General features: G+C 32.8%; 2 protein-coding genes across 2 annotated transcripts; both read left to right on the top strand.

The window, feature by feature from the left end:
• The first annotated feature begins 12,142 nt into the window (after positions 1–12,142).
• On the top strand, positions 12,143–12,904 carry LOC125862945 (protein TIC 20-v, chloroplastic). Its single transcript, XM_049543069.1, has one exon. The coding sequence runs from the start codon at positions 12,199–12,201 to the stop codon at positions 12,790–12,792; it is 594 nt and encodes a 197-aa protein (XP_049399026.1). The 5' UTR covers positions 12,143–12,198; the 3' UTR covers positions 12,793–12,904.
• Positions 12,905–18,494: 5,590 nt separating this feature from the next.
• Positions 18,495–19,298, top strand: LOC125861603 (fasciclin-like arabinogalactan protein 1). The gene has a single exon (XM_049541462.1). It carries the CDS (start codon positions 18,495–18,497, stop codon positions 19,296–19,298), a length of 804 nt encoding a protein of 267 aa, XP_049397419.1.
• Positions 19,299–22,318: the final 3,020 nt, after the last annotated feature.

Below are 22,318 nucleotides of genomic sequence, written 5' to 3'. Positions count from 1 at the left end.
CCCCCCCACCCCATCCCTAAAAAAATTTAAGTTTGTTTTTAAAAAATATTTTCAATTTCAAAAATTATTTTCTACCCTAGTAAAAATAAAAGATATTTCTCAAAAAAAAAAACATTCATAAATCAAGCACAAAATCTTTTCCGAAAAATATTTTCTAGTCACCAACCAAACATGAGAAAATAAGTCAAAAATCAACTTGTTTTCCAGGAAAACATTTTCTAGGAATATATTTTCCATGGAAAACATTTTCTAGGAATATATTTTCCATGGAAAACATTTTCCTTCATATCAAACACACCCTAAATGTAGTTTGGACTCTTCAAACAAGTTTTTGATCAAATACTTTTTCTCCAACAGTTTGAGACTTTTCAGATTCTGAACACCAAGTTGTATTTTGTGCAACGAAAAATTATTGAACTTCTTCTCAAGTAAAAATTGTTGCAAAAGTATATTTTATTGCTATGAAAATGAGTACATATTAATTATCAAGATACTCTTATCGTTTAAAGTTGACTTATTTCATTCTCCTTGTTGCATTAATTTTTGTTGATCTATCTAATTTATCCACAAAAAATATTGTAATTGCATAATTGAACAACTCTCACAATCTTCCTTATTTTAAGAAGAAGAATAGGAAACTTACAAAATTCGCAGTTTAAAAGTGTGAGAAACCCCATCTATTTATAGACAACAAAGGATAGTATGAAAATGTGCTTATCGTGTCTTTTCAGCTAAGTCACAACCCTTCAGAAAAATTACAACTTTTCGAAAATGTCATAACTCATTGAATAAGTCACAACTTTATAAAAAAAAAGTCACACCCCTTCGAAAAAGTCACTACACATCAATGTGAAAAGGTACCTGCTTTTAATATAATATAGCGTAAATAAATATAATATTAAATATAGTATATATATTAAATTGAGTGTTTTAAGTTGGGCGTTTTATAGTAATTTAACATTCAAGTTAGGAAATTCATGCTTTTAAGGTAGTACAAATAGATATAGATATAGATTATCTTATCGAAATGAGTGATTTTTTCCATTGTCCCAAGTTGGGACACGCGCGCGCACACACATAGTAATGTGTAAAACAACCAAATGGTCAAATCATTTCAACTTGACAAAAAATAAATAAATTATTAGTATTAGTTAAAAATTAAAGTATCACTATTCCAAAAATTTGATTTTTTTAACCNCCCCCCCCCCCCCAAAAAAAATCAACTCACTCATTCCCAAATAAAATTACATATATGTTATTTTTTTAAAAAAATCTACTAATCTCATCTGACCCTCTATTCCCCAATTACTTTTACTTTTTGTTGTTTTACTTTAAATATATACATGCCACGATCCCGACAGTCGTGAGTGGCACTCACACTAAATAATCTGGTGGAAGAATCAAAATCTAACACGAAACCAACACAACACCATTCAAAAGAGACCAAGTTCATCATAAATAAAGAAAATGATAGTTAGCTAAAGAATCGAGTCCCCATAAACTCGACCCAATAGTCAAACATCTAAATGTGGAAAATAACCCCTAAAACCTGAAAACCACCATACCAAAACTCTAAACAATATCAACTAGGGATGCAACTCTGAAACTAAACATAACTAAGTCAATAGTCTGAATAGATGGACAAGAACATAGAAAAATCCTTGGAAGCCTGAAAGGCGAAGTTTACCCTTGAACTCGAAATTAGATATTTATCAAATGAGGTCTCGGATCAGCCGCTGGAAGATTTTTTACACCAAACAAGAAAGGAACAAGTGTAGTATCAGTACTCAAACAATCATGTACTGATAGGATCACGCGGTCAGTCCAATTTATATATGTAAACAGTTCACGATCAAATAGTATAACAAAACAATACACCATATAGCAAAATTATCAGTCACATCCAGACTCTCAATCACATGACTTGAAACAACAATGTATAACCATAACCACACGTCAACCGCATGCAATAACAATCACGAATACATAGACTTCAATCACAATATCATGAAACAACAACACTTGGGTCAAACAATGCATAACTATATGTCCAACATGATTACAATGCAACTACTAATCTGCTCATGAGACCTCAAACACATATTTAGTCGTCTCATAGTCTCACAGAACCCAAACTAAAATTGTAGTATCATGCTAGGTGTGGTATCCGAGCCAACCAAGAATATCTTGTATCGACGTAGTACTCGAGTCAACAAAAAATCAAAATCAAGCATGTATAATCACATAGCACAATAGGTATGCATAATCACATTGTACAATGAACAAGACCACTTGAAATACCATAGTCACAACCAGAATTTCATTTATGAGATTACCTACGTCATGTCATTTTATATACCTTCATATCATGCATTGCACAATATGATACTACAGGCAACAAACATGCATACATACATAAATTGGAAATATACAACTATCGCCTACCTCAAATCAAGCCTCTTAAAAACTCTAATTATCCCGAGTTTTCCCCTTGCAAAGTTTATTGGCTTATTCTTGGTCTTAAATTAACAATACAAACAATAATCAATTACGAAGGACCTATTAATTTACATGGATTAGTAACAAATCCTAAACCTAACCCAACTGGGATCATCTTCCCCAACTTAGGGCTCTTTTCCATCATGAAATCATGCCAAAACATTTCCTCCAATGTTAATCACTAGTTTTTAAGGTTTAAGAAATAATTTACAAGATTGTGAAGTCGAATTCTTACCTTTATCGATGAATTTCGTGAGAAAACTAATGTAGGCTGTCCAAAATCATCTCTCTCTATTTTAAAGAATACAATTACATAAAATAGGGTTTAGACAGTTTTCTGCATAAAATTATAATTCCCTTGTTATAACGGCGTCCGCCTCGCAATAGCTACACTGCTATAGCGATAATTTTCCTCGCTATAGTGGTCTGAGCATCGCTATAGCGGGAGGCCATATGTTATAGCGATATCGATACAAGTTCAATGGCTCAACATTCGAAAATAGGCCCTTCTTACAATACATCACTTTCTCTTGACGTCCTGACTCATACATTTCACGCCAAATTCAATTTTTGGAGTTCTATTTATCCCAATTTAATTCAGAAAGGGTGTATCTAGACTACAAGTATACATCAATCAAATCTCAAACTAAGACCCTATCTTTTTTCGAATGACCCTAGACCTCACCTAGCCCAGATTTCATCTAAGACTAGCCTAGCCAAAATTTTTTAAGTTACTATCCGAATAGTTTTCTGGCTCAAATTCCTTTCCCATGGACCTATTCATATGACCAGATCAGATCATTACAATATATACCAATTTATCTATCACTCATCCCCGAGTGATCAAGCATGACAAATTACGCTAAACTAGAGAAAAGGTAGTACCTGGAATTTTGAACAAGGATACTTGTCTCACATGTCCGTTTTTGTCTCCCAAGTAGCTTCTTCCACTAGACGATGCTTCTACTGAACCTTTGTTGATTTGATCTTTTTTGTCCTCAGCTTTGGACATCCCGATTAAGAATCGCAACCAATTCTTCATAATATCACAAGTCCTTGTACAATACAATTGAGTCTCATTTAATGATGTATGATATATCCTCATGACACTTCTTCAATATTGACACGTGAAATATTGATGAACCCCAAACATGTTAGGTGGCAGTGCTAACATGTAAGTCACTGACTCCACTCCCTCAAGAACCTCAAATGAATGTAACGAAGGCTAAATTTACCTCATGACCCTTTTCATAGGTGACACCTTCAATAGGACTTGTTCACCAACTTAAAAAACCATATCCTCACCTTGTGGTCTGAATACTCTTTCTGCCTACTTTGGACGGTCAACAACTTAGCTTGAATTCCCCTCACCTTTTCCTGAGCCTCCCTAACCAAATCAACACTTTACGGTTTCACATCTCCAGCCTTAAACCAACTTATGAGAGATATGCATCCTCTTTCATATAGAGCCTCAAGCGATGTCATATTAATGTTGGAATCATAACTATTATTATAAGAGACCTTACATAAAAGTAGAAATTGATTTGAACTGCCTCCAATATCAATCACACACGCCTGCAACATATCTTCCAATACATAATAGTCTTCTCTGATTAAATGTTAGTTTGTGGATGAAACGAAGTGCTGAGAGTGAGTTAAATGTCCAACGCCTCATGCAACTTACCTCAAAATTTAAAAGTAAATTGAGCATCACAGTATAAAATGATAAAAAGGGGCACCCTGTGCAGGCTTACTATCTCATTGACATAAATCTTGGCCAACTGTTGAGAGTTGTAATCCACTCTGAACGAAATAAAGTGAGTTGATTTGGTTAACCTATCAACAATAATCCAAATAGAATCATTTTTCCCAAGGTAATGGGTAGTCCTACCACGAAATTCATGGCTATCCTTTCTCACTTCCATTTAGGAATGAGCATTTTTTATAGCAAACCTCTAGACTTTTGATGCTCATACTTTACCTGTTGGCAATTGGAGCACCTGAAAATATACTCTACAATGTCCTTCTTTATCCTCGGCCATCAATAAAGTAGTTTCATGTCTCTATACATCTTGATCACACCTGGATGAATAGAATAACATGAACCATGAATCTCTTTCAATACACTCTAAATTTAGTCATTAACCCAAGGAACACAAGTCATCCTTCTAAACTTGAACACACCGCCATCAATCAAGTGTGACATCTCGGGTTTCCCAAACTCCACCTTACATTTTAGCTTGGCCAGTTCTTCATCCTCAAATTGTTTAGTGATGGTTTCATTTATGAAAGTGGGTCTAACCTCAATACTGCTAGTACCATATCCCTCTTAGAGATATCTAACTACATCAACTACAACTCCAAAGTCTGAATTTCTCTAGCTAGGGATTGCTTGGGCACCCCTAAGCAAGTCAAATTGTCCATGCTAACTGTCTTCTGACTCAATGAATCTGCCACGTTATTAGCCTTATCTGGATGGTACTGAATGGTCACATCGTAATCCTTGAAAAATTTCATCCATCTTTTCTGTCTCAAGTTTAGATATTTTTAAGTGAACATGTGCTGAAGACTGCAGTGATCACTTCACACTTCACACTTCACACTTAATTCCATATAAATAATGTCACTACATCTTGAGAGCAAACACCATCACCGCCAATTCCAATTTATTGATAGGATAGTTCCTCTCACAGAACTTTAGTTGTCTGGAAGCATAAGTTATGACATTCTTCTCTTACATCAACATAGCACACAAATTCAAATGTGACGCATCACAATAATCAATGAAATCCTTAACTTCCATCGATAATACACTATTACAATGTTATTATAAGAAAATACAATATTTATTGATCAGACTTTAATTCAATAAAAAAAATTGAAAGTTACAGTGTACTAGTCTTTAATATAATTCTTCCACATAGTAAGAACAATCTTCTCACATTGAACTTGCATTTCTCGATCATATGACTGGAAGACGAACCAACATTATTACTTTGAGTCATTTGTTGGTAAATAAATTTGATTAAAGATAATGAATTTGGTGAATATAAATGGTAAAATAAGAATTGATTTGAAGTAATAATAAATTTTGTATTGGTGAGGATAATCCTTGCATGTGACATACATAGTTTAAAAAGTAATTATATGAATTATAAATTTTATTTACATTTGAAACAAATGATTAATAGATATAAATGTGAATTGTTTTTACAAAATATAATTTTGTGGGTCAATTTTTATATCTGAAGAATTCTAAATCATGATTTGAATTTCCTAAATCATGTTTTTTTTTGGTTGAGAATTTGAGATTTCATCTCAATATTTGAAATCATGAGATGAAATCGATGTGAACTCGCATGTTCAAACGCCGATTGCATCTCATGATTTCGTATCGCGATATGAAATCGCATGTCCAAACGCCTACTAAGTCCCTAAAATTTTGAGACCTCAAAAAGTTATAATAGTGAATTTTATGATTTTTTTTTTCACTAAAAAAAATTGAAGTCTATATAAATAAATAAAAAAATACACAAAAATTTATATTAAAAAAAGTTACTCCCTTCGTCCCATTTTATGTGGCACTTTTCAGATTACGAGATTTAAACCCGTCTATCTTTGGCCGTAAATTCTTCATAGATCTTTTAAACATTTTGAATTATCAATTATTGTGACTTATAGTACTTTTTATGTAGTTTATAAATAATTAAATTTCATTTCAAAAAAATGGTAGATTCCATGCGCAATTTCCCGGTCAAACTTAAACTGTTTGACTCTCGAAAAATGAAAAGGCCACATAAATTGGGACAGAGGGAGAACATATTTTTTTCAGAAATATTTGAAAACTTTAAATAAACAACTCAAATTTTCATATTAATAAATAAAGTTTACACAACAACATCCAAAGTAATGTATTGCAAATAAATAAGTAACATCTTATTAACTAGAATTAATTCAAATTTTTATAAATAATAATATTTTTATTGAAAGTTAAAGTTTTCATGTATTTTAAGCATACTACATTACAATAAGTAGTCTATAGCAATAAAAAATGTCATTTCATTTTTTTTATTTTTGAAATCATGTTTATTCCCTCATATTAATATAAAGCAAAAACGAAAATTTGTTATTTAATTTCTTTAAACCGACTGACTTGAAATACAAAACCTTAACATTTAATTTGTAATTATCATCTTTTGCTTTTGTCATACTGAGTAAAAAAAATATTTTTTCATAACTAATTTATCTTATCTTTTATTTCTTGTAATAACTGTACATGTGTTATGCTCCATCAATAATGCAATTTGTGCAAAGTTGCTAAAATGTTGTGTTAAATGTGCAATCGAGATCATATAGGGTGGCTACATGTGAGAGATCAACCAGTCCTAAAATCAAATGCAGTAGTTGATGATGAGAAATGTTGTAACCTACAAATTACCAGGCAAGCAAGTCCATCATGAAGAAATACAACTCTGTAAACAAGAGTGATGAATACGTGTCATTTTATTAAGGTGTTTATTGTTTTGGCTTATAAGATTGAATGGATTGAATTTAGAGGTCAATTATCTTTATACAATTTAACTTTAATGTCATTTGTTACTGATCAGTTAAAAATTTATTATTTTTTTATTTCATAATATCAATCTAAAAATATAATAAATTTTGAATTCTTGTTTATCAGAACTATCCAAAATTGATGTTGTGAATTAAAGTGGGCTCATGAATGATATAACAATCTTAGATATTTTACTAGAGAAACCTATAATAGTATTGTAAATTGTGGTCGTGTTATAATAAATTCTAAGGACTTGAATTATATTTCATTTTTTATTGAAGAAATTCCAGCTTGATCCAAGTTTTCACAAAAAAATCGAATTTGACCAAAGTAAAACGCTTAAACTAAAAATAAAAAATTATCAACAAAGATCAGTTACATAACTTAAAATCATAATAATGAAATTTCAAATAGTCCTTTAAGTAAATATGCTTCAAGTGCCTTTTCATCTCCTCCCTGACTCGCCTATGCAGCTTTCCAACACAAAAATAACAGTTTGTCAAATCAACAACCACTTGTAAATTAGTTTGGAGAAATAAAGCAAAGTAAAGTTGATTATCAAGTAAATGCATTTTCTTCATAGAAAAAAACTGCAATCTTTATCAAGTGTTTATGTCTTCTTTAGTCTTGCAATAATATATTGATAACTTTGGTATAATCATTGAAGGAACTTTTGCAAGTATGAAATTTAATAATCTCGATAGGAGTATCAAGATTGAAATTAAAGACTCATAATAATTCAATATTTATGATATTGTTACTCTAGAGTGTCTTTATATACTTAGAAAAAAAATATTTATGACGATAATTATTACCTGGTCGTTGAACTTGAGTATTTTGAAATATACTTATATGTAAAGTATAATATATATATATATATATATATAGAACACAAATATTTTTACGTGATAAACTTTTTTATTCAAGAGATTAAAAATAACGATCTATCTAAGAGTTTGAATTTTTAAAATGAAGGTCAGAGTGAGCTGAATTTTTATATATTTTACTTTGTAATTTTTATTTTGAAAAATAATTTCATATACCCAATTTCAACTTCTATATGTTTAATTTTAAAGTCTATTTGTTTTTTGTTATATATAAGTTGCGCATGGGTAACACTACACGTAAAGGAGGTTTAATGGAGAATACATAGTAGCAAAATAAAATTTTTAAATCTTTACAAATGTGTATTTTCAAAATCAAATGCGTACTACTTTTTCTGAAGTCCACGTTCTTGTAGTATTTATTGCAAAATGCATACCATATTTTATTTGTTATATTTTTAATTCTATGTTGCATTAAGTTTACTATATTTATCCTTCAAATAAACATAAAGAATATGTTAGGATTGATACAATTTTAAAAGGTATTGTTTTTTCTTGACGTAGTTGAAATATATGTATCTCTATATCCTCAAATGAATCATGTGCGATAATTAAAAAAATGCAATTATTCACTTATTGATGTGATATACACGTTGAAATTAGTGGAGAAAAATAGCTTTTTNTGACTTAAATCAAGTTCAAATAACATTTGGGCCAGTCCATTAAATTGACAAGATGAGCCCAACTCATATTCTTCAGGCCTAGGGGTCAAAATTGTTTGGACCAAAATACCNAGAAATACATAGTTGCTCTTCATTGGTGATCTGCAAGTCTTCCGCATACAAAGAAGTCTTCGCTCCAAGTATTGAGCCGCAAGTATTCCGCCAAATCAAGAACATCTGTGGAGAGAAGAATCAGGGGATTACATATCTTCTTTTAAGAGATTTTATAAAGATTGTAACCTTCGCATTTATTCAAATACAAATATTATTGTTTGCTTGCTATTTTTCTTTTCCTATTTACTGTATTTCAGGATTGAAACTATAGACGCTTACAGAAATATATGTATCTCTATATCCTCAAATGAATCATGTGCGCTAATTAAAAAAATGCAATAATTCACTTATTGATGTGATATACACGTTGAAATTAGTGGAGAAAAATAGCTTTTTGTGACACATTTTTTAACTCTAAAAGTTTATGACAAAAATAGGTTGAAATTTATTTAAAACAAAATTAAATGAAGACTTTATGTATTTTCTCTAAAACCATCTCCGATCCCATTCTATATTACTCTCCATTCTCTATATTTGAAAAGTAAAGTAGAGAATTGGGTCTCCAACCACACTCTAAAAAACTTTCTATTCTCTATTTATAGAGAAGTGAATAATAGTTCTCCAAACTATTGTAACGACTTGTTCCCGTCGTTATGGAAAAGCCAATGGGGAAGGAATTTTCGTGACTTGGAAAGTTCTAGCCTAGGCCAGACTTGGACGAAATGTGAGTCAGGTGAGGTTTAGGGCAATCCGGTAATGGATGGGGGATTTAATTATGAGTTTGATCACTTGAGCGGATAACCAAGACATTAAGGAGCATGTACAGCTTTACATAATCAAATTCGGGCGAGTAGAACTCCCGCAACTGATCTTGGCGTGAAAGGGAAGTTTAGAACGTCAAGGTTTGAAGGTGTGTTGCGAAATGGGAGTTTGGAACTCAAATTTCAAGTTTTTGTTCCTGTGCAAGCCGCCGGGGTGGGGTTAGTTCCGCTAGGGCAGGGCCGTTGCGGTGAGATGGGGCTCGCCGTGGCGGGACAATCGCGACTTAAATCGGGAAAAAAAATCTCAAAAACGTTATTTTTTGCAAAACTTCGTTCTTGAGAACTAAGGGACGACACATGACAGTTTCTTATCAAATTTCCACAAATTCTAGCGCTAAAGGTAAGATAATTACTCCCCTAATTCGTATTTCGATTCTTAGAACTTAGAATCTTGGATAACTACCGTTGGGGAAGGGTTTTTACATGAAGTTAATGGTGGGAAAAGCCCTAGTTGATCATTAGGATCATGGGTTTGGCCTTGGGTTGATATTTTGTTATAATCTGGATAAATTAGGCCTTGTTTATTGATCCTTGTGTTAATTAACTGTTTTAGATCAAGAACAAGTTGAAAGACTCCGAAAAGGGAAGACTCAAGTGTCTTAGGAGTATTCAAGCTTGATTTCGAGGTAGTTGATGGTTCAACTTGTTGTTGTGTGGTATATGCCTGTTAATTGCTTCGTTGTATGCATACATGTATGTGAATAGGGAAACGTGAATTGAACCAAATGAAATGATTATGTGTGAACAATTACATGTCATGAACTTGTTACTTGATTGCGTGATTATGTGCATTGTTCATTATGGATGTGGTTGTGACTGTGGTTGTGCTGATTGGACCGGGTGTCACGTTCCGATATATATTGGATTGGGTGTCACATTCCGACATATATATTGAACCGAATGTCACGTTTCGACACATACATTGAACCGGGTGTCACATTCCAACACATGTATATTGAACGGGTGTCAAATAAGTGCATTTTTCATAGAAAGAAAACTACAATTTTTATCAAGTGTTTATATGTATCTTCTTTAGTCTTGCAATAATTGATAATTTTTGTATAATCACTGAAGGAACTTATACAAGTATGAAATTTAATAGTCTCGATAGGGGTATCAAGATTGAAATTAAAGACTTTCATAATAATTCAATATTTATAATATTGTTACTCTAGAGTGTCTTTATACACAGGAATTAGAAAAAAATATTTATGGCAATTTTTTTTTAATTGAAACCTGGTGAACTTGAGTATTTTGGAACATACTGATATGTAAAGTATAATATATATAGAACACAAATATTTTACGTAATAAACTTCTTTACTCAAGAGATTAAAAATCACGATCTATCTAAGGGTTTGAATTTTCAAAATGAGGGTCGGAGTGAGCTGATTTTTTTTATAGTTTACTTTGTAATTTTCAATTTGAAAGATAATTTCATATATCCAATTTCAACTCCTATATGTTTAACTTTTAAAAATCTATTTATTTTTTGTATGTAAATTGCACATGCGTAACATTGCACGTCAAGGGGGATTAAAGGAGAATAGTGGCAATTTTTTTTTTCAATCTTTATAAATCTGTAGCTTCAAAATCAAATATGTACTACTCCCTCCGTCTCAATTTATGTGTCACTTTTTATTTTTCAAGAGTCAAACAATTTAAGTTTGATCGGGAATTTGCGCATGAAGTTTTCAATTTTTTTGAAATTAAATTTATATATTTGTAAACTACGTAAAAAGTACTGTAAATCACAACAATTGATAATTCAAAATGTTTTAAAGATCTATGAAAAATTTATGTAGATTTGTTTGAATCTCATAATTTAAAAAGTGCCACATAAAATGGAACGGAGGGAGTGCTTTTTTAAAAGTTCTCATTCTTGTAGTATTTGTTGCAAAATGCATACCATATTTCTTCTTTATTTGTTATATTTTTATTTCTATGTTGCATTAAATTTACTATATTTATACTTCAAATAAACATACATAATATTGTAGGATTGATACAATTTTAAAAGGTATAGTTTTTTTTTGATGTAGTTGAAATATACGTATCTCTTTATCCTCAAATGAATCATGTGCGCTAATTATAAAAAGTTCAATTATTCACTTATTGATGTGATGTATAACGCATGTCCGTTGAAATTAGTGGAGAAAAATAGTGCGAGTTAAATATATGATGCTCAATTCAGCTGTAAATGTTTTGATATAATGAAATAAGAAATACAATGAGAAATTGCATCAATAAAAGTGGATATAGTACAAAGGCTATCCTTACATTTTACAACCAAAACATAATATTGAATTTCTAATGTGAAGTAGAAGTACTGTGACATGTGAAGTATATAGACCGTAGCGTAGAGTGCTATTACAGTGTCTAGTTGTGTTAAATTATTAATGTTTAATATTTATGAAAGGTATAGTAGTAAATTACTATCGTCTTAATGAGTTATCGATTTACTCAATAATTCAATACTAAAAAATGATAACCCAATAAATTTTTTTTTTTTTTACAAATCATTAAAAATCCGTTAATCCAATAACCTAATATCAATAATCCAATAAAAAAAAATTATTCGATTTATTGATCCGTTCGGTTTTTGGGTATGAATGTAGCCCGACCCGCAATTCAGTCAGGATTTTCAATTGACTACTGCCCTAATCCAATTTCCCCTTTTTCATTCTCTCCCCCAAAACAAATATCTTTGGCCATCCTCAACAATGGCCATCACCAATCTTTTATCCACCACCATTACGCTCAAACACTCGCCATTTCTTCTACTGAAACCCTCAACAAAACTCAGAAACCCCAAAAGGCCAACAATTCGAGCTCAATCCAAGAACGACGACTCTGTAGATGGTCCAGATCGTTTAATCTCCGCCATAACTTACTTCTACCCTTTCTTTGATGGTGTTCAGTACGGTAAATATGTAATCACACAGTTTGCTCCAATCCAAACCCTTATTCAACCTTTAGTCCCAGCTATAAGGGTTTTTAAGAGCTTTCCACTTAATGGGTTATTGGTTTTCTTTACCCTTTACTTTATTGTTGTTAGAAATCCTAATTTTAGTAGATATGTCAGGTTCAACACTATGCAAGCTATTGTTCTTGATGTGCTTCTCATTTTTCCTGATTTGTTGGAGAGGAGTTTCAATCCAAGTGATGGGTTTGGGTTGGATTTGATGATGAGCTTTGATAGTACTGTGTTTTTGTTTCTTTTGGTATCTTTGGTTTATGGTAGTTCATCTTGCTTGTTGGGTCAGCTACCTAGATTGCCCATTGTTGCTGAAGCTGCTGATAGGCAAGTTCTATGAACTCGTAAATTTACTTGTTTATGAGGTTTCATCCTCTTTGTACACTTAATTAAGTTTTGCTTTAGCTGACAATAAATAGCTATTTCGTTCCGAAGTAAATGTTTATGCTCTTCAGAGACTGGTTCATGCATATCATGTTGCTGTTCCTAAATGTGGATATGTAAATTCTTGTGATGGAATTACCAACATTTCGGTTTCTTTTAGAAATGTAACTTCTTCTTTTTTTCTATCTATCTGCCATAACAAACTCAAGATAGAGGTATTTCTTTTTTAATAACCGTAATGTCCTGGCTAACTGGCATACAGCTCAACTATTTCATGGAATATCTTAACTAGTATTGTTCCAAGTAACTCTGTCCACTATGACTTAGGCAAAGAGAAGAAATACCTAATTCTATTGCCTCTGCACTGATTTGAACTTTGGTCTTCTATGGTTTTCGTTCCAGCTTCATGGACTTTGATGCCTTGCCATTGAGGCCACAGAGGTGGTGATATTATCAACAAGTACTATCATTTTTTGATATGTAGATAGTTCAATCCCTATTTGTAGGTAACATGTTAGTTACATCATCATTCGTTTTTTTGTTTTTTGGATGAGGTAACATGTTACTTCATCGGTATGTTGGTGTTTAAGGAAGAAATTCATGACCCTAGTAGCCATTTAGAGAGATACCAGTTGTATCATGATTTTTAAATAAGGGTCTCGTTTTGTATTATCTTGAAAAGGGCAAGCATGCGGAGATATGCAGAAGTTAGGTATCAAGTTTTGATGTTATTCTTTGAGACAATTCAGAGAGTGTCCTCCACCCCATCCTAGAGCTTGAGCTAATTACAGAGACTTAGATGATTTACGTAAAGGTATTGGCATCTAGTATACACCTTCTTTATGTAAAATGCTAATATGCGTCTCTGCCAGTGCCTCTTCCATTTCTTGTATAGTAAATTTAAAAGTTTACCCTTGAACAGAAGAAACAATAAGCTAAAACTAGGACGGAAGAAATAATTCTCTTAATAGCTGCAGGTTTTATGAATCTGCATCTTTTGCTTATTTAGGAAACCTGGTGATCATATCCACCTTTGGCTGGTGCCTAGATGGTAAATATGTTGGGATGTCAAAACATTTTAGATGTTGATTCTCAAACCCGAAAGGCAAATATTTGCTCCTAACTTGTAGGATATCCTTTTGTCCCTTCAATGGACTTGATATCACCATCTTCAATTTCATATATGACACTGTTACTGTTTCTTCTGATTGAATAGTTGAGTGGTTAGCTAGTGGACATTCTTCGCTACCATGAATTATGAAATTATGACAGAAATGTCGATTATGTTTTCTGAAATCTTTTCTTAGGTATTACATTGACATTAAGTATGTGGTTTTTATGACATTTAAAATGAGGTTGTTGCCTTTGGACTTTGAGGTCCAAGAGAAAGTCAAGCCTAAGTTGCTCGGACTCTTCACTTTTGGCACCGCACCCATGTCGACATGGCGTGGGTGTGGGATTTGTACCCGATCTGGTCAATGATTTCTGTGCACGAAACAAAAACTAAGGTGAAATTGAGGAAAATGGAATTCCTTGTATATATAAATTTTTATTGTCACTCCCTTTCCTTTTATCTCCTTCCAGGATTCTCCTCTCGATCAAGATTTTCTCCTCAAGTTTTCCACACAATATCTCATAATTCAGGTTTTATAACTTTATTTTTAGTTATTTGAATTATTTTTAGCCGAATCCCCGCACCCATATCCATACATGGATCTGTATCCCCGGATCTAAAAATTTAGATCATAGAGGATCCGACCTCCGGATCTGCATCTGTATCGGACACCCACACCTGAGTCGGAGCAACTTAGAATCAAGCAACAAAGCAGAGTCTTGCTTGTAACTAGGACATATGGAACACCTCCATTTTTTCATGTCAAGCTCATTGCAATCTACAACAACAACAACATACCAGTGTGATCCCACAAGTGGGGTCTGAGGAGGGTAGAGTGTACACAGACCTTACCTCTTAACTTGTGTGTGGTAGAGAGGTTGTTTCCCAAAAGGTCATTGCAATCTCATTCTTTAATGCAAGGATGCATAGGACTTGCACTTTGTTGCTTTAGGTTCTTCACCTTCAACTTCCTTTTTGGTGAAATACATGTTATTGTGCTCTGGAAGCCAAAGATAAAAATTTCCCTGACAATATACTTTATAATATGAATTTGTATACAGATTATGATAGAACTGGTGAAATCAAGATGTATGACTATTTACCCTAAAAGGCTAGTGGTTAAATAGACTTCCAATAGAGCATTACTTGCTATGCATATTAAACATAATGTTGTGGATTAGGGATCAGAAAATCATGGATTTCAGTTAAGGATGTAATCTGATACCTTCCAAACCTCATTTCTTACTTATTATCCTTTCAAAGTTATGTGGGTATTATTCGGCGCAAGTAGGCTATCATATGGAGTTTTCATGATTATGTGTACCTCATGTACAACATTTCAACATGGAAGGTTTTGCTTCCCTCAGCATAATTGGTGGAACATATATCATATCTGCTGTTAGCATTTCTTTGGTGATTATTCTAATGTTTATACCAACTATCTTTTGTCCCGGTTTGGCTTACTGCAGCTTCCTCCCTTTGTTCCATCTTACAGTGACAAATCTTATGTCAATTCTATTTATGAGCTTTAATAGAATGTTTGTGCTGTTTTCCCTTTTACTTTTAACTCTTTCTGTGAGCTTTTGTTGATATGAAGACACAGTTATCCGTTTGGTGGAATCTCTTTACTCGGTTTTGGTACGTCTTAATTCATATTAGAGCATCATTCTTGATGTGATCACTGCGTTAAGAAGGAAGTATTTCTCAAGTAGCAGACATTGCCGGTTATGCTCCTCCAAACATGAGCTTCTTAAGTAATGAAATCATCCACATTTCTAATCATTTGCTAAGTCTGGTACAGTCAACTGATATAAACTGCAACAGGTATGTTGGCACAGAACCTGAACTGTGTAGGTTAGCCTTCTTCATTCAAAGACTTGTCTATTTCTTCTTACATCATTAGATATATCAACTTCCCTAGTGAATACATTGGATTGTTGTGGACCCAAAGTTAGTATGTGCCCAACTAGTATGCTCATATTTCATCAGTTCACCATTGTCGTGACTACGGGTCGTCGAGTTTGACTGACTATGGAAACTTGAATCAAGTTTTCTAATCTGCTAAACTTGAAGTTTCTAGGGATGGCAGGATGATTGATTGCTTAAATCTGGGAAGATTCCAACCAACCCCACAATGACATATTAGGATAGATTATTGAAAATAATAATAAACAACGATAGAATTAATAACAAAGTTTTGGTGCAGCCTTGCAAAGAATCGATAAGACGATAACCATGACACGCAAAACCTAGCACAAGCCACGGAGCTTTGGCTTCCCCTGTCGGTAGAGGCCTCAGTGGAATCACGTGGCATTATATTACTTGGGACATACATGCCAGCTACAACTTTTATTTTCTTCTTCTCTTATTTGGGCATATATAAGATGCTCATCTCATTCTATTCCTATTTTTTTCCCCACTCGATGTTTGGAGTTTACGTTGAAGTGAAGACTAAATTCGAATCGCGTACTGTAGGGCCTATTTGAAAGTGATGGTTCCTAAATAGAATTTTCTTCATATCTAGAGCTCAAATTTGAGACATTTGATTAAGGGTGAGATGGTCCACCACAGGAGCACATGTTGGTTCATTGTTCCTATTTTGTTCATTGGATACCTTTTTTGTCATTCCCCACTTGTTTAAACAAACTCTTGATGAGAAAGTAACTATTTCATTATAGTCATATTAAATATTTCATTCCAAACAAGTGACACAAATAAAGAAAAAAAAATTAGATTAAATTAAATATATTAATTTAGTTAGACATTTTCTTGTTCAATACTCATTATTGGTACACCTTCCAATTCAGACAAAAGCTTCTTATAATTTAATCTGGTGGACATAACTTATTTTAAAGTATATTTGGTCTCATTTATGTACTCTTTCTAATAGAGTGAATAAAATGCAGTGTTATAGCTAGGTCTTGTTGATATAAACATATATCACAAATTAAAGCAAAATTATAGTTGAAAAATAAAATGATAAAATATAAATAGTATTGTAACTGAGGTGTGAATATCTAGTTCTCTTTAAAGAAATTTAAATTCATTGTGACATAATCTTAAGAGTCCAAAATTTCACCAAAGAACCTCTTCAATATAAAATTACTCTCTTTATAGTAGTGAATTAGTTGAAGACTTTTTTCTTTCTCCTAACTCTCTCTTTCACTATACTAACCTCAATATAAACACAACATACTACTTGTAAATTATTTTCTTACCTGTTTTTCTTTTCCAACACAAGGAAGAAAACATATTTTATATAGATGCAGAATTTCTTCCACAAATAAATGTCCAGAATAGTCATTTGAGGATTTGTGGAACAATTACTTAGTGGTTACCTAAGTTACATACAAAAAAATTATTGACCATTTTCTTGTAAATTAAATCCACTAAAATAATTCACCTTAATGACTGAAATGCATGCAAAAATTGATTGAATTTTAGTCATGTGTAACTAAAATAAAAAACAAAAACGATGGCACTTAAGTCATGTATCTGAAGTGCATGTAAACATTTATGAACTTTAGTTGTATGTAATTGAAGTTCAGTAATGTACGTGACCTACTAATTTTAAATAAAATTTATGATTTCAGACACAAACAATCTATCAACTTCAATTCCATATGTCCGAAGTTATATGTGAACTGAACTAGTTTGCAAAAATAATAATAATTAAACTTTGAACTAAGGTATACTCTACTAGTTTTAATTTAGTTTGATTTAATATATAGTTTAAGAAACAAAGAAAGATTTTTAAAATCTGTGATTTAAAATAAGTTATAAATGTTTGTGCGATTATAAATCATTTCATTAAAGATAAAATAAAGTTAAATTTTTACTCCCTCTGTCCCAATTTATGTGACATTTTTCATTTTTCGAGAGTCAAACAACTTAAGTTTGACCGGAAATTTGCGCATGAAATTTTCAATTTTTTAAGATGAAATTTATATATTTGTAAACTACGTAAAAAGTATTATAAGCCATAATAATTGATAATACAAAATGTTTAGAAGATCTATGAAAAACTTACTGTCAAAGATAGACTTGTTTGAATTTTGAAATTCAAAAAGTGTCACATTAAATGAGACGGAGGGGAGGGAGTACTAAATATAGATTTATGTCACTTTTTTAAAACTGAGTAATAATGAATAGTGAATTATATAAATTGAAATTAAAAAAAAAAACTGCTAAAATATATACATAAATAAAATATCTATTTTTTAATAAAGAAGCCTATTAAAGTGAAACAGAATAAAATACATTCAGCTTAAAAGGTGTGTTAAATTAGGAAACAAAATCACTCTCCAATAATTTTTCCCAAAAATTCATAAACGTTCACCTGAACAACCAGATCAGCCTGATTGCCAGCTCAGCTATACCCCACCCTCAGTGTGGCTTTATCTGTAATTACAGCTTCCATTCTGGTCAATATAATATCAACTCCCATTCAGATCTCATCGGCAAAACCACCCACACAGCCACACTTACATCACTAAACATTACTCCACTGAGCACACAGCTCCATTTTCCTCTGCCGAAGAAAAATGAAGCTCCAATCGGCGGCAGCAGCAACTCTGCTTATTCTCTTTGCCGTCATTCTGCCATGTCACTGTCAGACCAGTAAAACCAAGCCGTCGCCGTCTGCAAAAGGAGAAGCACCAGCTGCAGCGATCAGTATCATATCTCTAATGTCAGCTCATGGATGCAAAAATTTCGCTGATACGTTATCAGCTTCACCAGCTGAGAAGACATTCGAGGATAATGTCGAAGGAGGTGTAACAATATTTTGCCCAACCGACGATGCAATGAAATCGTTTTCGCCTAAATTCAAAAATTTAACAGCTGATGGAAAACAATCGGTTCTCGAATATCATGGAGTTCCTGTTTATCAATCGATGTCGAGTTTGAGAACGAGTAATGGTTTGATGAACACTTTAGCTACTGATGGAGCTAATAACTACGATTTCGTTGTTCAAAATGACGGACAAGATGTGACATTGAAGACTAAAGTAGTGACTGCGAAAATCACCGGGACTGTATTTGAGAAAGAACCAGTTGCGATTTTCTCGATTGATGAGGTTTTAGAGCCTACGGAATTGTTTAAATTAGCTCCAACTCCGGCACCAGCACCAGCACCGACACCTGAGGCTGATGCCGAATCTCCTAAACCAGCCGGGAAGAAACACAAGTCACCACCGGCGCCGGCTTCTCCGGCGGATTCTCCGGTTAGTAGTCGGAAAGGCAAAGTTGCTGCTTCGACGGCGGATAAGAACGGTGGATTTAGATTCAATGGCGGAGCAATGGTGGCTCCTGTTTTCTTCATTTGGTTGGCCCATTTATTACTGTAATTTTATCTTCTCTACTTTGTTTTTTGTTTTTTTTAGAATTGGTGTTATGTTTTAGATCTGAAATAAGTTTGGCCAAGATAAAATGGCTCTGAATTGTAACTTCTGTAATTGTAGTAGGATTGTTTTTACAGGGTTTTTTTTTTTTGAGTGCTTTGTTGTTTCTTTGATTATCTGCGTCAGAGTGAGATTTGATTTTATATTACAGAAACTTTCTTGCTTGTGAATCATAACTTACCTTAGAAATTTTTATAATTTTCTTAACTGCTATTCGGATCTTATAATTTTCTTTCAGTAGTTAAATTCATTCGCAAAAAGTAGAAAGGTAGAACGTATCAAAATCTTACTATGTTCAAATAGTTTATATTGTGACGCAAAATCATATTTTTTTTATATATATATAAATAAATTAAAGTTTGCAAGTTGGTTATAGATCTGTACAGTGACAGAGCCACCTTATAGTTAGAGCCTAGGGGTTCATATATATGAACTTTCTTTAGTGACAAATTATATTAATAATTTTTAGATAGATATAGTAGATGTGTCAAACCCCCTTCAACTACTTTATATATCTATTTTTTTAAATTTTGAACCCCTTATTAAAAATCCTGACTCCACATTGATAGAACTAAAAGATTTAGCTAGTGTTGAATCATGTGTTTGGGGAATGCTTTTATTAGTCCATTAAATAATGGAGTGGGAGGAGGAAAAAGATTACCTCGTGGGAGATCCAGGTGGGGTAGGTAACCATTTAATATTGGATTACAATAGAGGTGGTATGGTTAACGACTATCATAAATATTAAATGGTATGTATATATCTTTAGTTATATTTTACGTATATATATTTTTGTCATCAATTTTTTGAGTTGGGTATATTCTTGAGCCAAATAGATCGACATATGACATTATTTATACTTGATTTTAATGTATTTTACTCAAAATTAAAATAACTCATCCAACTATCCATTTCCGAAAACTCAATTAAGATCAGAAATAAAAATTGTTCGCAAAAATTGCCAAAACTTACCTTCAAATTCGTCAATCTGCCAGTGAGATTCAACATTCTCCACCCTCTAATTTTTTTTACACAAAATTAAAATATTTTTTAGTTAAATTGAATTAAATCAATTCAATATTTTATAATTAAGATTTAAATATTCTAAAACTATACTAAAAAGCTTTATAAATTATATATTTTCTCATAACAATTTGATAAAAAATATTGATCAATATTCATATAATTTAATTTTCGAGAATCCAAATTTATAGCAATTACTTTGAGACGATCAGATTAACAACTTTAATGATAGCTGGTAAGATGTGATAGTATTGTCATTTACTCCCTCACTCTATGACTTTAAGGCCTCATTTGTTTCTATTAAGCTAAAAACATATGAATTTAAATAAACATTTGAATATTAAGATATGCATTAATATCTAGATATCTAGATATGAATACATATCAGAATATGAAGATGTGGTCTCCAGATCTGATCACTGAATGATTTAGACTGATTGTTTTTATTATCTGAATGTGCATATGAAATTAAATAAGTCTGAATAGTATTAAGACACACTTACAAATATAATTTGTTCAGATTTTCAAATTCATGAAGAGGTTTGTTTAAAAAAGAAACAAATAATAAGCTGAATCTGAATGATTAAGATTTAGACTTTAAAATCAAACGAACTTAATGAGCTGGATCTAAATGATTAAGATTCAAATCTCCATTAAGTGCAAACAAATGGAGCCTAAGCCTCTAACACCGAATGTAATGATCCGAAACTGTCGTTAGTTAAGAGAAGAAAAATCCGGAAAAAATCTGGGCCTTTGTCTGTAACAACCCTAAAAATGAAATAGGATGAACTAGAGCTTCACATGTGTTTTAGGAGTTGGCAACTTGTTAAAACTATGAGAAATGACTTTTAAAGTTAGTTTGATGAGTTTTGAGGTTGAACGTCAAGGGACGACCATGACGTTCGGAAACTAGTCTTTTGAACTAATGTATTTTAGTGGTGTAATGTTGCCCTAGCCTTGTTTGAAAGGGGTTTAAGGAGTCAACACGTCAAGGCACGTGTTAGACTCCATGCTATGAGACCTACTCTAGGTTGGTTGAGGGTGCTAGACAAGGAGCCAAGCCAAAAAGGGCAAGCCTTAGCCAAAAAGCCAAGGCTGTCCCAAGTTGGCTGCTCATTGCCCCAAAGACCACGGGCACCACCACGACCAGTGGTGCCCTAGACAGTCCGTATACTTGGGCGTGAAGATCACTTGGTCTCAAGGGAGGCAAGGCATCTTTGCCTAGGTGCTGCCTCATCTTCACGAGTCCACGACTAGTGAGGTGCACCACGGATCGTGGGAGCCTCTGTGAAGATGCCTTGGGTCCTTGAGGGCTTGACATGGTGGAGAGGTTCACTGCTGGTCAAGGGACCACGGGCACCACCACGAGCTGTGGTGCCCTTCATGACCCGTCCAAGTGGGCGTGGTCCCTGACGGGGCAGCACAAGTGAAAGGTTTTTAAGTAATTTCATTTTAAGTTTTTAACATGTGGGGTTGATTTTAAATAGTTTATATCATTAATATATATAGTTTTAAGTCTTAAAACCTTTCTTTAACTCATTTTTCTAAAATACCCAAATCAAAAACCTCTAAAGTTCTTCTCTCTCAATATTTCTCTTTCAACTCAAGGAAGAAAAAGAAGTGGGAGCTAGGGTTTGGATTCAAATCTTTCTTCATCAAATTTCTTTGGGAATTCATCAACTAAGGTATGGTGGCTCTTTATTTAGGGATAGTTTTCGCCCTAGAGCCAAATCTCAAAATGGTTTTCAAGGTTTTCAAAAGTTATGAAAAACCCCAATTCTTCCTCAAACTCATGGGTTCTTGCATTAAATGGTTTCAAACAATCTATTATAATTATATTATGGTTTAATTGATGTTTTTAGGTGAAAAACTCCATGGACCCATGATCTCACTAAATCTCTAAGTTTGGCTTATGTAGTGGGTTTTATGATAATGCTTGGGTA

This window comes from Solanum stenotomum, chromosome 4 (assembly GCF_019186545.1).
Source record: "Solanum stenotomum isolate F172 chromosome 4, ASM1918654v1, whole genome shotgun sequence".
Lineage (NCBI taxonomy): Eukaryota > Viridiplantae > Streptophyta > Magnoliopsida > Solanales > Solanaceae > Solanum > Solanum stenotomum.
This window is presented reverse-complemented; position numbering and strand designations above follow the sequence as displayed.

Excerpts from the sequence above, each read along its gene's own strand:
- LOC125862945 (XM_049543069.1), top strand. The coding sequence starts at position 12,199 with ATGGCCATCACCAATCTTTTATCCACCACCATTACGCTCAAACACTCG.
- LOC125861603 (XM_049541462.1), top strand. The coding sequence starts at position 18,495 with ATGAAGCTCCAATCGGCGGCAGCAGCAACTCTGCTTATTCTCTTTGCC.